We start from the raw sequence: 18,235 nt of genomic DNA, 5'->3' as shown, positions 1-18,235 counted from the left end.
GTTTTATTTGTGTTAATAAGTTTTTTTCCCCACTTTATAACATCTACACATTTAACAACATGTATTGATTATAAATATTTTTGCTGCATTAAATGCGATGATGACAATTAATTATAAAGTGTGTCCATTGATGAAATTTCTAAATCTAATGTGTGGATTTGCTTAAATAAAAGCAGCAAGTGAAGAGTATTGCAGTATTGTTAAAATTCAACTCCAAAAGCAGAGTCATTTGAACTCTGCAGGGGAGTCCATTTTTAATGTCCACGCATGTACACTAAGATGGAGTTGAGGGAGTTTATTCCCAAGACCAGCGTTTGCTCTGTAATCGTTCTCTAGTACAGGGTTTCCCAACCCTGTTCCTGGAGGCACACCAACAGTACATATTTTGTATGTCTCCCTTATCTGACCCATTTGTGTCAGGTTTTGGGGTCTTTTCTAATGTTCTGCTGAGTTGATTCAGGTGTGTTTGATTAGGGAGAGGTTGAAAACGTGTACTGTTGGTGTGCCTTCAGGAACAGGGTTGGGAAACACTGCTCTAGTACATTAGATGTAAATTCTGACAGATTTGGAATGTGCAGAGTTTCTATATTGTTATTATATTACTGCATACAATTACATTATATTCTGCCTAGGCATTTTGAATGTTAGATAAAAGATAAGGTCAGATATTGAAATGTCATTAAACCCTTTTATAATATCTGAGATATTTTTGACACTTTGCCCTAGTTAATTTCTGACTGTGAAGTACAGAAGAGTGAAACTCTTGCAGATGCATTAAATATTAGGAACAGACATTGTAATCTCTGACTTTTTTCTTTGACTGATCAAAGGTGGCTGTGGTTAAGGAAATAAATCATGTTTCCTCGTGTTTGAATTTGTGAAATTATGTTTTTCACACCACGACAATGCTTTGTTGCACAAAAGGATCAAAGCTCATCTCTCACGGAAGAGATTTGACTTCAAAATCAAAATGTCATCACGTATAATCTATTTGCAAACTTAAGAGAATCGGACGCAAAAAACTATCTGCAACGATCTGAAGCATAAAGCTTAAAGCAAACCGCAAAGCTTTCCATCATGCTTTCAAACATGTAAATTAATAATCACTCCTGCTCGTGCTGTTTCACTCAGGTTCGTAAATGATGCCAAGAAAATGTTAAATATATCCATGTTTTTTAGGATTGATGACTACATGCTGGCTGCAAATGTAAATATGTGCAAGTGAGCACGCACCTTCATCGGACACTCAAACACGCACACACACAGGTGTGAGACATGGACAGATGAGTAATGATGCCATTGGACGACTGTATGTTCATGACAGAGAGCACGTCTCTACTCTGTAGGGTGTGGACTGCCTCTCATTTCTAAAGACGCAGACCTTGCTCACACCACTCTGTTGGAAAAGAGGGTAAATTCCAGTTTATTTTCAGCGACATGACAATTACACATGGCACCAATTTATGACCGCTTGCTAAACAATAAAATCAGTGTGAAGAACAGCTAGTAACATTTGATCTGCATGTCCTAATATGTCTGAACGCACATACTCTATCTATTCTTTTTATACTCTCTCTCTCAAGATAAAATACCAGGCAGATGATAACTGTGGAGATGTGCATGTCTAAATATCTCAAACACAAAAAAAAAAAGCAACAAAAACTATTTAATAATGGTCATGGGGAATTTAGAGTTCATATAATCAAAATGGCTCATTGGTTATATTTATGACTAGTTTGCCAAATATTCTTTATTGGGATTCATTAAAAAAGACTTTTAGCAACTTTAGGTTCTTTATAGTGAACTTTCTATCTTATACTTCTTTATAAATGCTCATTAAATGTTTCAATATTCTCTACACACACACAAAAATGATTCATTGCACAACTGTTGATGAGTTTCTTTGGGAAACCAAAATGGTTCTTCTATGGCATGGGTCTTAAACTCAATTCCTGGAGGGCCGCAGCTCTGCAGTTTTGCTCCAACCCTAATCAAACACAGCTGATCCACCTAATCAAGGTGTTCAAGACTACTAGAGGCTATAAAACAGGTGTGAGTTGGAGGTGGTTGGAGCTAAACGGTGCAGAGCTGTGGCCCTCCAGGAATTGAGTTTGAGACCTTTGTCATATGGGAATGCTTTTGAAACTTTAATTATTATGACATTACTTGTTGTGTAAATAGTAAATGATAATATCGTTTTGAACTTACTGTTTGAGCCATGATTGAGAGGTTGGACGAGTGAGGATAAACAGTGAGAGTAAAAGGATGAAGGAAAACAGCCTATAATTAGAAAATACAAGGATAGTCAATGACATTTTCATTTCAGGGGGGCAGCACGGCGGCGCGGTGGGTAGCACAATCGCCTCACAGCAATAAAGTCACTGATTTGAAATGCTGGGTGAGTTGGCATTTCTGTGTGGAGTTTGCATGTTCTTCCTGTGTTCGTGCTCTGGTTTCCCCGACAGTCCAAAGACATGCAGTGCAGGTGAATTGGATACGCTAATTTGGAAATAGTGTATGTGAGTGTGTGCAAGAGTGTGTGGGTGTTTCCCAGTGCTGCGTAAAACATGTACTGAATAAATTGGTGGTTCATTCCACTGTGGCGACCCCTGATTAATAAAGGGACTAAGCCAAAAAGAAAATGAATGAGTGAATTTTCATTTCAATTAAAGCATTTAAGGTGAATGCTATTTAAAACAACAACAACAACAACATGGGAGGAGTGAAGACTTGCAAATTGCCTGAGTAAAAAAAAAAAAGTATTAAATTAACCACTTATAATTATGCACTAAAATAGGTTTAAACTCCACTATCAAGTTCATTATATCAGTAACAAGCACTATTTGCTGAGAACGAAGCTCCTCACTGCTTGACAGAAATGCACCAAATATTTGGGATTTAAACCTGCAGCCTTCCCGTCCGTGCCATTTAACTCCAGGTTAAACTGATGGGGCAAAGTTCACCGGTAGACCCAATGCTATGATGGTTTACATGGAAGACGTGAACCTGCCACCTCAAAATTCCTCCTCTAATCAGAGATTAAGTCACTTACAACATTCTTGTGGGTATTTAAGAAGCCGAGGGGCCTGTGCTGGTGGGGGCAAGAGGATTACCTTATATTTCATAGGTAGTGTAAAGCTGCAGTTCTTAAGTGCTTCACGTGGTCATATTATGTCAAACATAGTGGCTAATCTAGTGTGAGCGGAGCGAGGCTCAGGCTAAAATCAGCTGTTTCAAAACAAACATACAAAGTTCCACAAACTGCTCTTAAATCTAAGCCTCATTAGCACTGATCTACTGATGGCTGCACTCTGATGATCACATGGACCTGTCAGCTCAGGTTTAGCTAGATGGATGGGAACACTCTGGAATGGCTAGCTGAACGCTTGTATGTTTTATAGAGTTGCCAAACCAAAACACTTCTACCTAATGTTCTCTACGACTGAACTCAACGTAGGGCTAAAAGATGGTTTTAAAGTGGATTCAACCACTTTAATAAAAAGTCAAATAAAAATGAACAAAATAAATAATAATTCTGTGTAATTATTCCAGGAATGCACGCAATTATTTTCCTCCTAAGATGGAATAAATTAGTTTCTCAAGCAAAATCATATTTCTTTAGTGAGACTGGTGATATTTTTTATGATATATATTTTTAAGCCAGGGCAGCACAGTGGCTCAGTGGGTAGCACAATCGCCTCGCAGCAAAAAGGTTGCTGGTTTGAGCCCCGGGTAGATCAGTGGGCATTTCTGTGTGGAGTTTGCATGTTCTTCCTGTGTTTGCGTGTGTTTCGTCCTGGTGCTCCGGTTTCCCCCACAGTCCAAAAACATGTGAAACAGGTGAACTGAATAAGCTAATTTGGCCATAGTGTATGTGTGCAGGAGTGTATGGGTGTTTCCCAGTGTTGCATTGCAGCTGGAAGGTGAAAAACATGTTTTTCACCTTCCGCTGTGTAAAACATGTGCTGGATAAATTGGCAGTTCATTCCACTGTGGCGACTTCTGATTAAGAAAGGGACTAAGCCGAAATGAAAATGAATGAATGAATGAATTTTAAGCCAGTGGGGGGAAAAACTGCAGAAAGGGATTTTGAGAAACACCCTAGGCTTCATATTAATCAATGACTTGAACTGTGTCATTGAAAAGTTTCCCTTTGCTAAACCTAACAACAGGAAGTAGAAAATACTGAGAAATCGGACATGGAAGAAGTGTCAAGTAATTCTGAATACAATATGGAGATGCAGAGGCAATATCCACCCATTTTCTTCATGATCAGATAAAACTGGCAGAGCAGAACAGGAGTAGCACAGAGCACAGAGACGATACTTATATTTGGAAATCAGATTCCAATAGTGTGCATTTTTCATATAAACGGACAAAAACATACCCGTAAATAATGAATGCTTGATTTCTACCAACTTTTTTTGTTATTTGCTCCTGAATAAACATTATTATTTACTTTATAATACAAATATATGCTATAAATATCACTGGTTTATCCAAATTTGACATTTAAGGACCTACCAAACAAATACCTGCTCAAGGTGTTTCCACGTAACCGCACCAACACATCACAACCACGAAACGAGTTTTCAGACAATTTTATAGAAAAAGGGCAATATAATTTGAAAATAAATATGCTGTTCTACATTATAGACACGAAAAAAGTTAATATATTTAACATATTTACATACACAGAGTAAATAAATAATGTTTAAACTGTAAAACTCCAATCGCATCAGACCACACCTCAGCATACTGTTTCAGCTTGTTAGATCTTATTATAGTAGAAGTAAATGGTGACGTGGCCTATATTTACATTTGGCTGCTATATTGTTATTCAATATGTATGTCACACTGACATGAGTGTTTCGCCAAAACATACACGCGCACAAACACTAACCTCGTATCCACGCAAATCACATTTACAGTTTGTTTGTTAGAGCTCACACGGCACACACACACACATGTGCAGCAAGGCAACAAAGTCAAGGCAGTTGGCAACACAACTCACTGATCAGTAATAGGAATGTTTCTCATTTCATCTACGGAAAATAAAACAGCATGTAAAGCTCTTTTTTTTCCCCTCAGAACAACGGTGTGGAGTTTTGCAGACAAAAAGGGGCAAGAAGATCCATTTTAGAATAACACTGCACATAAATAGGTCAAATTAAATACAAAGAGATAAAACACTGAAAATATCCTAAAAAATTCATAAATTATTGAATCGTTTGGAGGGGGAATAGATTTGGACTAAAATTCCAAGATGAGCTGGAACGACAACGAAAACCTAGCACAAAATCGTCATCTTAAATCCCCAGTGGTGTGGAAGCATGGAATCTAAAATCACAGGATTTACTCAAAAGTGGTTTCCAAGCATGTCAAAGAACGAATATCCCTTTAAGGAGTGAATATGACCAAAATCGTTTTGGGTTTGCCCTCGTCAAGGTCAGAGCTCTGGTGCAAACATTTACCACAGCAGCCAGCGGGTTTCCACTGTGTGACATTCCAATGGCAGAATCAGTTCGCTTTCTGTCAAAACTCCATTCAATTGTCCGTCTCGAAAAACACACGTTCTGCTCAGTGTTTATGTACTGGGAGGAATGATTCCACAGCGCGTAGTGGACGCTGACGCAACGTTGCAGTCTTCCAAACAATTCGTTTGCACTTGTTTACATTTAGATTCACAAAAACAAACTGCACAGCAGACCCAAATCCAGTGATGCGTTTCATTGAGTGAATGCGGGTATGACTTTATACACACCAGCCAAGATCAGCAACATTTACGCAGGTCAGACGACCTCTTAGCAGCAAATCAAATCCTGTGCGTTCAGTCTCTCGGTTTGCTTAGCACACACATGAAAATCATGAAAATATACAAACAGACATTTCATTGACTACTAAACCCCCCCCCCCCCCCCCCCCCCCCCACATCCATCTCCAACCACTTCACTTCATTCTCTCAATATTTCCACGATGGAAAAACGAGACGCAGAGTTCAAAGTTCAAAGTGCTGTGAATTATTGGTGAAATATTCCTTCATGTCCATTCTCAAGTCAGTTCGGTTCACCTCCTTGGTTTGTCACATCTGGGAAAGTAAGTGAAAGAAATGACAAGTGAAATCTCTACTACATCTCTACAATTGTTTTAGTCTTGACAGGAAGAAGATTAAGCTTGCTCCTTTTTGGTTCCTGCCAAAAAAATTACAGATTTGACTCGTGTCTGACTGTAGTTTCAGAAGAGATGCATCAAGCACAGTCTCCAATTGTACTGCCAGGTGTTTGGGTCTTGTAATTGAATACAATTCATCAATTTCTCATTAAACTGTATCTTTAAACACTTTCAGTTCATCAACAATCATCAGAATCATTATTTACATTAAATATAGTATGAAATAAAGCAAACTGCAGCTTAAACATAAGAGTGCCTTGCCATTAACACCAATATTATGGCTTTAAATCCTGGGAAAAGCAAAAATTATTAAATTGTGTATCCCAATACAATTTTACTTTGGATAAAAGTATTTGCCAAATACATAAACGCTTTCACTGTTGTGAAGAGCAGCATGAACTTTCCACCAAACCTCTTCATTTGTATATCACAGACTAGGTTTGGGACAACATGACACGATTTAATTATGATAGAATCAATTTTATTCTGATATAACTGTTGACTTTTAACTCTGAACAATGCATCTTTTATCCAGGGATACACATGACAATGGAATAACAGGAAGGGCTGTCTTGCACCAACATGTGAAGATAGATATATAAAAAAGTATAGATTTACAAACACACCTGCAGGTCCTTTCGTTAAGTTCTAGTTGCCTAGACCTGCAGTCGGCTTCAGAGTGTTTGCAGGAGCACTGACATGTCTCTGGGTCTTGAACAAACAACCTTCTTCTTCTTTCAGAACAAGTAGAACAGCAAGGCTCACACTGACTACTAAAGAGAGACAGAATGGGAGAAAAGGACAAGGATTGGGGGAGATTACTGCTGACACTTATTCATGGCCATTATTAAACACTTTTACCCAAACACACACACACACACAGGCACTCTGTAAGTCAAACAGTACATTTTTGAGCCACCCTGGTCTGGAACCACGGTTTTGCCCCTTCTGAGGGTCCAAAGGGGGTTGTAGAGTGTGAATAGCTGAAGTTAGGCAGGATGGGGCCATGCACCTGCAAGCTCAGTTGATGCAAGAAAATAATGAAAACAATAATAAATGGTTTCATTTTAGAAAAGCATATAGGAATAAAAGCCAGAGAGAGCGCAGTGAGTGAGAATCCAGAGGTTCTGTTTATTGCGTCTTGTCGAGTTGGATCAGGGTCATCAGGACATATGTACAGTACAAACTACTGGACTCCATGAGGAAGATTCACACATATTTGTGCCAAATGACCTTATCTGAAGTCAATATTGCTCTGAGGCACTAGGCTCAGACTAAATTCTAAATCTAACCCTGGCTTTATATTACAAGTATGAATGTTTTACATAAAAAAAACATGCACACAAATTTATTTGACCAATTTTTGTGCTTTAGAAAAAATTCTGAACAAAATCAAGCAAATATTGTTTTAACACATTTTATTTACAGGAGAAATGGCAGGAATATTGAGAGAAGGATTATGTTGAAATTTTGAAATGTCTTAAGTCCAATATTCTTAGAAATCAGTGACCGCTCTGACTTTGATTTTACACCCAAATTTGAAACCTAAATCATTTCAAGCAATGTCAAATATGTTGTGTGAATAATTGTGGTGGTACTTTGAAGCACTTAATTTAATAAAACCCCAAGTCCAGCCCTCAGAAAAATACTGACCTCAAAAGCATCAGTCTCACAGGAGCAGACTGTCCTCGTGTGCGCATTTTCATTCTCATTGAAACACATTTCATTTCCCAATTACTGGGAGAAGCACCAAAGTGAACAGGCTGTTTGACTTTCGTAATGCTGTGTGGCAGAACTCACTCAGCATGACAAGACCAAACTCAAAGCAATGAACAAAACAAAATGATTAAAACCTCACACAGACCCTCTCATATGTCAGAGAACAGAACCAATGTGAGGACGATGGTGAATCCTAACACAATAAAAGAATTATCAGAACAAACGACATTCCAAAAACAAAACCAGCACAAACGAGGTTGTGATTCCAACACAAATACTGTGATTAGTACCATCAAATAAAAGCCATGCTGTGTGGGTTGTGTGAGTCTTTATGATGACTAGATTCCCACTGCCCACCTCCTCCCATCTTAGAGCTTGATTTATTGGGCCCTGTGACACAACATATAGAGTGCAACTGTACGGCTCCAAAAATAGAAAACCCATTAATTTTCTCCAGTGACATGCAGACAGACCTACAGTACGCCGTGGGTTCAGGTGAAGTTAAGTGATGATGCTTTTGTAGTTGGTGCTTTCACTTTTTTCATTTCTAAATTCCCATGAAGTGCTGCGCTTGCTTAAACAAGGTACTACGAAGAAAGAACCTGGGAACCAGCCTTGGAAATGGGAACAATACACATTTACAAGGTTGTTTCATTGGCCACTGATTGCGTATTCCTATAAACCACTGCGTAGTTTCCATACTAGTTTATTATTTTGCAATAAACATCTTGTCAAGATGTGCCGTGTGCATCTATCTTTTTATACACGTTCTGTAATTACCAACTTGTCCGACTTTTGCCTCTTGTTTGGAGAACATCACTCACAACACTGCATGGGATAAATATTTAAGTCTTTAAAAGACTTCTTTTTTGCGAACGTATTCGAGTTGTAGGTCTTATGATTCATCTTGGAACTCATTGAACTCCTTACCACAAACAGAAAATGAATGAGAAAATAATACAGACTAACAAAGTGGACAGTCACTGTTGCACTCTATTGGTTTGTGCCCACCAAAAAAAAACCATTTAGGCAAAAAGTGTTACTGTTAATGGTTTTAGCATGTGCTTCAGCAATAGCGAATCAAGCTCTGTGAGATCAGAGATCAATGGGATGGTAAGTTTTAATTAAGTGGCGCAAGAACTGATGGATTAATGGCAATTAAAACATCTGACAAAAAAAATGCGCTGATTAAAGGAGGCATAAAATCTCCTCCCAAATTAATTTGACAACCAAGAGTGCCACACTCAGGTGCAGGTGAGAGGAGGCGAACGCAGAGGTGACATACAAATCCCGCTTTTTTTCACGGTTTTTCTTTCCCTTTCGCTTTTGGCCTTTGCCCTTCCGGGGTTTTCTAGAAAGGGAACATGACAAACAAAGAAGAACATCGAAGAAACAAACTGAATCGGGAGTTGTTGCAAAAGATCATCCACACAATCAGACTGCAGTGAACGTAGGGCTAAAATGATCCAGATGGAAATCAGAAAACATGTCTCACTAAAACACATCTTTCCCTGCTTATCCTTGTATTAGTGCCTGACACAACAGCAACTCCAGACTCCAGGGACGTCAATTAGAAATCCAGCCAGGCCCTGGGAAAATTCACCAATTCTTCAGATTCTCTCTCACGGAGACGTTTCAATAAATAAACAAGGCATTAAATCTTCAAAAGCTTCACCAATGTTGGGCAGGATTCCTGGCTGGTGCAAAACACAGACAAACTGATTCAAGGCTGAGAATCTACTGGCGGCTCTTAAAGCTCATATTAGGAAACGATTACAAAGATCAGCTTCATTATAATGAGAAGACTGATCAATCAGCAAATCAACAGTATTAGTGACATACACGTCCACTTATCTTTCAGATAGCTCCTGGCATATCACGTCACACACGTCAGGCAGCAAGAATGTGAACTTTCCCCTGACTTACAATCACAGTACAAACTCGTCTGCCATGATCTGTTTAAGGTTACTTGCAATAGTGGCTGACCATTGTGGGATTTTCAGTGCTCAATGAAAATAACTAGAGAGCAGGGTGGCCAATACACTTGTAAGACTAAAGCAACTGAAATATAAACATTTACATTGCATGGTGTGCAATACTCACTAAAAATATTTAAAAGCATTCACTAATGCATTTCATAAAGGCACTTCTTAAAGATATGCACATTTCAAGCTATTTAAACAACAGATTTCAGTTCTTAAGAGCTGTTTTATGGAGGAATATGTCTAATGTTTTATTAAATATTCCCAATGATTACTTTAAAATAAGATATTGTATTAAAAAAAGCTTAAAGATGACTACAAATAGAGACTATAAAGTTGAATTTGTAATGACACATTAGTGTTGCTATCATCACATTCATTATTTTCAGCGGTTAAATTCAATCATGTTTTGTGCCAATATCTGTGAACACAGCACTCTGCCGAGGAACTGCCACTGTGTCAAAGGGCCACTTGTTTACCAGATCCAGAAAGCATTTAAACTTTTTAAACCCCTAGAGATACCCTCTGACCCATAACACATCAGCCAAAAGATCAACACCCTCTGCAATAGCACCAACTACAGTAAACTTTCAAACACTTCGTCCCACATTCTCGAATGAAAGGGAGTCATCAGAGAGGGGTTGACTGACCGCTGCGGTATCTATGAGGAGTGGATACAAGCTCATAAACAAACGGCACAAAACTCTCTTATCACTAGACATAAAGACACTCCAGAGCTGACAAATCCCTCAGTGAATCTCAGATCATAAAGCTGAGCTTAGTCGATGAGAAGATGAATGTGGGGCGAGGGCACTGAACTAGCGAGCAAAACTTGTACACTTGTTCAAGCAGATCATTACACACCTGAGGAACTGAATTTACACCTCAGGAACCAACGTGCAATGACATGAAGACTTCAAAAAGGAAGTGAGATCAGATAGTGGTGCAAGGGTCAGAGAGTATCTCAGTTTATCTGGAGAAGACTGGATTAAGGAAAGCAGTATTTCTGGTCTTGTTCAAGGGCTCACCCGGTTCTTTTTTTCCATAGCTTTGCTTTGACAATTGTGCTACTAGTGATTTTCAAGATCTAAATCACCTGTTTGCCTGGTTCATGTGCTTAAAAACAACAATGAAGAACTCCACTGTGCTTTCACGATCAGATTTTATGGCTTTGTGTACCATGAAAAGCAACAAAAATCAGATGAAAGGACTAGGAATAAAAGAAAAACAGGAAGGAATACACCTAGCTGTAGATAAGGGTGGCTGAGATAAAGGCAGAGAGATTAGGAAACAAAAATGAATGCAAGAACGATGGATGGGAAAATGACAAATTAGAGTGACTGCAGAACCATGCACACACACACACACACACACACACACACACATCTTCATGGCCACACTAGAACAATGGTACTCACTTTTCTATTTCCTTTGGAAGATCTTTTTTCATCCTGAAAAAAAACGAGACATGACCTCACTGCACATGCTTTGTGCACGCAATAAACAAACACACAATTAAAGAGGTAAAGATACAAAACAGAGAACAGAACAGGAAAGAACAAGCGCTGATTTACATCCATCAGGTAAATTAATTCCAGTATAGTTACAGAGCAGCTAAAGAAAATGAGCAAGACAGCGAGCTCATAAATCTGTACTAAAGTTAGCTGAATTTGACTCTCTACTTTTACCCTAATCTTTTGACTCTAATCATCTCTAAGCTTTTTGCACGCTGAAAATGTCAGTTCTCTTTTGAAAATGCAGCGCTGCAAGAAATGAAAAGTGGTTATTTAGTTCAGCATTTGAGGCACTTCAGCTACTGTAAATATCGGTAATTCTCTTGCTATAGTTATCTCTGCTCCACCTTTTATTTATTTTATTTATGGTGATTGGGTTGCAGGTTAAAACTGATAGTGATGAACACTGAGATTTACCCAAAACTTAATCGTCCACCCGATGTGAAACAGACATTTATAGACTATTTCAATGTGGTCATGTCATTGGCCCATGAACATTTCCTGCTTGTTATTAAACTATTTTACAACTGTAACAAGAGAGGCAAGTCAATCATAACCTAATGTTAGAACCGCTATCATAACATTATCAATATGTGGCTCTTTTTGGATTCTCAGAAGCTATAGAAATTATAAATGTAACTCATGATATGCGTTGGGACCATTGTTTTTGCTTACATCCCTCAAAATGGTCTACACCTCATTAGGCATTTAAAAAATTCAGTGCTTCCATTTAAAGCAGTGGAAAACAATTCGATAACCTCTAGAAAATACACTTTCATTGGCACATGGCTTTACAGTGAAGTCCTAAACACTATAAAAGCAACTAAACAAGTTTTGGTCAGTGGTAAAAATAGAAAGAAAGAAAAATCTAAATACATTTATTGCATGTCCAAATTTAAGTAGATGTGTATGCAAGCATTGAAGTGAGAATTCTTACCGACACTGGCATTCACTGTGTTCGGCAAAACTCATGAAAATGTCACCCTGATGACGAAGAGGTTTCAATCTCTTAATCTACAGAAAGACCATTAATACACATTGAAACACCACATTATAGACAATACAAACTGTTATTGTTAAGTTATAACTGAATCCAACAACTGACTACTCTTATACAGAAGAAACCCTGTTAGCTTGGCCAAAACAGATAAAGGGTGTGAGTGTGGGAGACAGGAGTGTAGGGTTTCCAAAAAGTAGACTTAACAAGATTCAGACAGATAGTAGAATAAATTAAAGTACAGAAGAGAGTGGAAGTAAGGGGTCCCTGACCTCCAAGGTAATGTTGTATGTGACGGTGGGGGTGCATTCCATCATTTCATCATTGCAGCACCCAGCACAGCGGGTGAGAACCACACAGGATGGTATGAAGATATGCTCTGTGTCATCAGGGTACTCCTGCTGAATTTCCACCAACATTTCCCGAGGACGGCAGAGAGACTTGTTATACACCTCCATGAATGGCACCACTGCAAATTATGAAATATTGAGAAAATCAGCTCTTTATCAAAAGCATATGATCTTTTTGCCCAAGAGTTGCACCACTGGGAGCGCAACAGGCTTTGCTCTTTTTTAGTGCCAACACTATTTGGAAATCTATGAGTCCTTCTAGGGATTTGTGATTGACAGGGGTGTCCAGTTGAACCATGTACATTCTTTGTGTTGCCTCAGCCTTCCTCAAAAACAAGACCATGAAATAGCCTGTATATTTATTCTGTACAGTTGTTATACTCTTTTTGCTAAGAGCAAGATGAGTGGTTAAATAGTTGCAATTTTAATAAAATATAGTGTGGTTCTCTTGACTTAGCAGAGATTGAGCAATGAGCAGTTTGCCAATGCCTTAGAGGTTTGTGTGTTAAATAGTAAAACAAACCACAGAGGATTGTGAGCTCTAAGAAATAATACACATGTATTCTACACTGCACAATGTCAGTTTGATTACAGTGACAGCAGTGCCTTTCTTCCCCATCCAGCAGAGGGCTCTGTGCTCATGAACTCTGCGTGTGTCCAATGCCTGGTCAAGGCTATACTGAGTGACAGTAGAAACTCACCGTCATATGTGCTTCTGCCTCCCTCTCTGGGTATGTAGGCACTCTGTGTAAAAAATATACAATTATTAATAATAAAATACTACGTTTTAGTCAAAAAATTATAATATTTTGTGTTCAGTTTTCACCACTGTAACTCAAGAGTCCCAACAGGTTTGACTAGTAATCAACCCAGCGTTATTACCTCAGATTTAGGATGATGCAATAAATTAACTAATTTCATTTTCAAAGCCAAATCTCATTATAAAACCTCTTGGTCTATCACTTTTTTTGGTTGTGTGCATGTATTTTACAACTGGATAAAAGAAAAAGGTTTATATTAAACTTCAGATCCACATTGCACAATAAATGAGGTTGTTACAACTATTTCTTTCTTTAAAAAAGTAATAAATTTTTACCCTAAAAATTAAGTTATCTTTAAATTGTTTTACCTTAAAATATGATTTTGTTTATATTTATAACATTAACTAGCAGAATACAAATAAACAAATGCAAATGCTTTAAACTTGGCCTTGATAGACCTGAGACTTGACTTAGACTTGGCCTTAAGTCACTCGATGTCACTCTTATGCACCATATTGACTTGCGAACATGTCACAAATCACACTTCATATTTCCCAGAAACTATTGGGACACTTTTCAATGAAGTTTCCCCCCTCCCATCTGAGCCATTTACTCAATTGATCAGGCCAGATAATGTTTATTATGTTTCATATCGTTTAGTATATATAACTTACTGTATGAGAATCAAATGATGCTATTTGCACAAACCCATCATCGAACTGGCTGTCATTAAATTACTTATTTGTATTTATGCATGCCCTTGAATATAAAGTTTATGCTTTTATCAAGAATGAGACTATTGGTGAAGATTTTCATCAGGTAGGCTCAAGTTGTATCCTATATTATGATCTCCTGCGGACGGTTAGGTTGGTGCCCAGTCCGTCTGAAGCCCTACACTGTAACTGCGCCTTTAATGCGTAATAATATCACCAAGGTGGCTATACTGGGGCCTTCAGCAAAACCGACAACAAACTTCCAAACAGTTGAATGTGCTTATTGTGCATGCATATTGGTGAACTCTCTCAGTTGTAGCCTATCTATGGTATTAAATGGCTCAGTGGGGGTTGGTCAGATATGCTTGTTCAATAAATTCTAAATAGCTTGGCAAAAACATGGTCAATGACCTCGCAAGGAGAACGCAAGGACGTCCAATATAGTGGCGCAGGCACATTACATTCATAATAACGTTGTGTCAAATTCAACCAATAAGTGTCTACTGTGTACTTAGCGGTATAAAACTTACCTTGACAGCTGAAAAATACAGAAGCGTCACAATAAATAACTGGAGCACGCGAACAGCAAAGTTCATGATTGAATTTAAAAGGCGAATAAATCTTTTTAAAACCCTATCCGATGATAGGCGGACTTTAGCAAAAACATTGGTAAAGGTCTCAGAAAGCAAGTTAGACATGAGTAGCGGCTTCTTCACACGGGGTCCGACCTATAGGGGCAACAAGAATCCCATGTTGGTCCCAAAACACGCATGCAGACACCTGAGAGAGCGAGACTGAGATCCACAGCTAGTATATTACAGCGTCTCTCAGCTGTTGCCGATGATTTTCAGAATATCCAGGAATATGAGAATCCAGGACGCGGGTCCTCTCACATTGTTGAGAAGTAAATCAATTTTTTCTTCCAAGGCTATTACAATCCACATCACAGAAGTAATCCCATGCTTAGACTGCCACCCGTCTCCAAGTGCGTTGGGTTCATTGGTAAAAGGGACGCAGTATGGGAAAAAACGCACTCTCTGTTACAACTTTGAGTATTGCCGACACTGTGTTATTAGCGGAGTATACAGTGATATCAGTGAACACAAAGGCGCTGAAGAGAGAAAGCGATATCCATGCGTACTTTTAGTCCATTCGGATGAGCACTGCTTTAATTCCGCTTCCTGTTCAGATTTGTCTTCTGGATTTCTCTCTCTCTTGTCCTTATGAATGATCAGACGCCGCCGTTCCCCGTTTTTAACGAACTGCTTCAGCTGTCGGTCTGTTCTTGCAGCGCACACGGTTTAAAAAAACTCCATTGGACGAGTCACAGAAATGGGCGTGGCGACGGTGGTGTCAGCGTGGACTCCTCAGTTAAGTTCAATGCGCAGATCTTGACATGATAGCTAAAGGAGCTTCTGTAAAAAGATACGTTTCTGTTAATACAGCGTGCTGACATCAGTCATATACAAAAAAATATGTTATTACATAAAATATTGAGTCGGATATCTATAGCTATATCCCCTTTTCCAATTCATTACATGTCATCAACAAATACTTGATTTTGATTGGTCAATCACAGCATTCGGGGGTAAAACATGTCTGAATAATGATCGTTTTGCATGGTGGCTGTGTTTACCACTCATTATGTTTGAGCCAAATTCCAAATAATGAAACGTTAAAATAAATTTTAATTTCAAGTGGGTGTATAAAAGTTTGCTATATATAGCAAAATACAAGATCATGATCACCCTATAGGCTAAATGCATTTGTATATGCTTTAAATATTTGTTATTTATATAACACCAAATAACAATAAACAATAAACGAAAAAATTAATAACAATAAACGTATTATTTTTTACACATTACTAACCAGTTATAACAATTTCATTGAAAAGCCTAATTGAATGTCAAATGTATTCCTGAATTTCTTAGTACTTGATATATTCCCCTTTCACAGCATGGGTAGGGTATACTTGCATAACTGGTTACATATCAATATGATATTACATGTAATGTATAAATAATAATCATACATAAAAAGTAATTTCCACTGCGTAATGATGAGCGGTCTACGTGCAGAAGTATAGCAGTCTACTCCACAGTATGTGCGTAATCCCAGTTTGAATATCATCGGCATCACATGACTGGAGCGCTGACTTTTTGGGGCTTCTCGGTCATCCGCAAGGTTGCATGGAAAATGGAAAGCGCTAGGTAATGAAGGCGTGATCACATGTGTAAGTGTGTGTGTGTGTGTGTCCATCACCACGTACAGGTGTGCGCGCGCGCGCGTAGAAAATAAAGACTCGCTTCTCGCGCATGCTGGACATATGAGCCGGGGTCAATCCGACCAGCTAGACCAGGAAATCACAACACGACGATATCAAAACAAAGATATAGTTTTAACCATAGACGAACATTTTGATGGAAAAAAGAATACTAGTCATTTTTTATTTGTATAACAAAGATTTTTTTTAATATTCGTGTCTCATTATTCAACCCATGTTGCACTTTAACACGTACGCAACTGTGAATCCGGAAAAGTCTAGATAGCTTTTCATGGATAATTGATTTAAATGTTTTTTTCTAATCTTTTTGAATATTAAATAATAAATTAAATATATTCCTACAACAATTCCTTTTAGACTCGGTCACACTGGATTGACAAGTCTAAACGTGCCTTACATGCGATACGTTCTTTAAAATATATAATATTTTAAATAAATGTGCACATTTTTAGATGTCTAACTCATAATCACTCATTTAATTACTGTCAATTGCACTGGCGCCATCTGCCTGTCACAAAATATATAGAAGATGCAAGGACCAGTGTTTCCATGTCTACATAACACTAACAACATTGGGTTTGTTTTCTTTTTTCAATAAAGTCGATTATAAATATGTGCAGGTGTGCTTAAGTTTTTGGGCTTATTTCCAGCATACAAGATTGCAGTTTATACTATAATAAATCATCAGAGTGGGAACTTCTCAAGATCTTCCACAATAATAAAATCAGCAGCTAAATATCAGGTGAAATTTCATATTTGTGTCGGGGAATCTTCCATATAAACATGTTTATCTCAATTTAAAACAACAACACAATAAGCTGGAGCTATAGTTGGGCAGTGTGGGCAGAAGCTGATGTATCTCTGTTTAAACACAGAATACAATGTGTTATAAATTTAAAGATGTAGCGTGGCGTGATTTGATATGACACATTGTATGTCAGTATGCAACCCCCCTTTAGAGTTTGTCTCAATCAGGCAGAGTACATCAATAATTGATGTTGGCCTGAGGCAGATCTTGAAGGCAGTGACTACAAAATGACATCTTGACAGCTGACAGTTCACCAGAAATGTCTAAGCTGGCTTATAGAAACCAGAAAGTCACTGTTCTTATGGACCATTATGGACTTCTTATATCTATAATCCGGATCCCCACAGAATCAGAAACAACTGAATTTACTTATGTATGCTTATTTTCTAGAAGAAGACGATTATTTTAGAACTTGTGCTGTTTTTCTGTCCCGATTTGGCAACATTGAACTTGGCTCTCATATCACTGGCCATCCAGAGAAAGTCACTAAAACAAAACTAGCACATCCCAGCACCTGCACAAAAGCAAATGCACTTTCTCTCAACACACAGTTAGACAGACACGCACCTCAGTAAGGGCTGTTTAGTCTGAGTGGTACAGGAAACCTTGAGTACGAGGTGAAAGAGTGGGAGGAAGTGCCATAAAAGAAAGAGGTGGATTTAATCGAAGTCAAGAAGAAGCTGTATGACAGAGAAAGAGAGCTGGATTGAACATGTTAAAAAGAGAGGTGCTAATGTAGGAGGTAATGAGATGAGAGCCATTTGTTATTTGTAAGTGTGGTTTGTGCGTCAGATTTTAATTGAAAAATAACAAACATATATGAGCTTCACTGGCACACGTCTAAAATAGTGCAGACTCAGTAAGGACAAAACTAATGAAGTTTACACTCCTACTACTGTTCCAGAAAGCTTTGGAACACAAACATGAACCACA

The 18,235-nt window shown here is 38.2% G+C and overlaps 1 protein-coding gene across 3 annotated transcripts; it reads right to left on the bottom strand.

Annotated features, from left to right (window-relative positions):
* Nucleotides 1-5,929: 5,929 nt before the first annotated feature.
* On the bottom strand, nucleotides 5,930-15,542 carry vegfab (vascular endothelial growth factor Ab). 3 transcript variants are annotated; one of them, XM_056456086.1, is made up of 8 exons: nucleotides 14,738-15,530; nucleotides 13,435-13,477; nucleotides 12,656-12,852; nucleotides 12,324-12,400; nucleotides 11,291-11,323; nucleotides 9,176-9,241; nucleotides 6,798-6,944; nucleotides 5,930-6,088 (listed from the first exon to the last, which is right to left on the bottom strand). In XM_056456086.1, exons 1-8 carry the CDS (start codon nucleotides 14,903-14,905, stop codon nucleotides 6,067-6,069), a joined length of 753 nt encoding a protein of 250 aa, XP_056312061.1. In that variant the 5' UTR covers nucleotides 14,906-15,530; the 3' UTR covers nucleotides 5,930-6,066. The 3 variants fall into 3 exon arrangements, 2 of the variants coding, with proteins under 2 accessions (XP_056312061.1, XP_056312062.1); XM_056456087.1 differs by lacking the exon at nucleotides 9,176-9,241 and having other exon boundaries at nucleotides 14,738-15,529; XR_008836648.1 differs by lacking the exon at nucleotides 5,930-6,088 and having other exon boundaries at nucleotides 6,857-6,944; nucleotides 7,078-9,241; nucleotides 14,738-15,542.
* Between the last annotated feature and the right edge of the window lie 2,693 nt (nucleotides 15,543-18,235).

This window comes from Danio aesculapii, chromosome 4 (assembly GCF_903798145.1).
Source record: "Danio aesculapii chromosome 4, fDanAes4.1, whole genome shotgun sequence".
NCBI lineage: Eukaryota > Metazoa > Chordata > Actinopteri > Cypriniformes > Danionidae > Danio > Danio aesculapii.
This window is presented reverse-complemented; position numbering and strand designations above follow the sequence as displayed.

Coding starts and splice junctions, on each gene's coding strand:
- vegfab (XM_056456086.1), bottom strand. CDS start 14,905: ATGTCTAACTTGCTTTCTGAGACCTTTACCAATGTTTTTGCTAAAGTC. Junction 12,401..12,655: donor CATACAACATTACCTTGGAG/GTCAGGGACCCC, acceptor GTCTTTCTGTAG/ATTAAGAGATTGAAACCTCT. Junction 11,324..12,323: donor CACAGTGAATGCCAGTGTCG/GTAAGAATTCTC, acceptor GTTTTTTTTCAG/GATGAAAAAAGATCTTCCAA.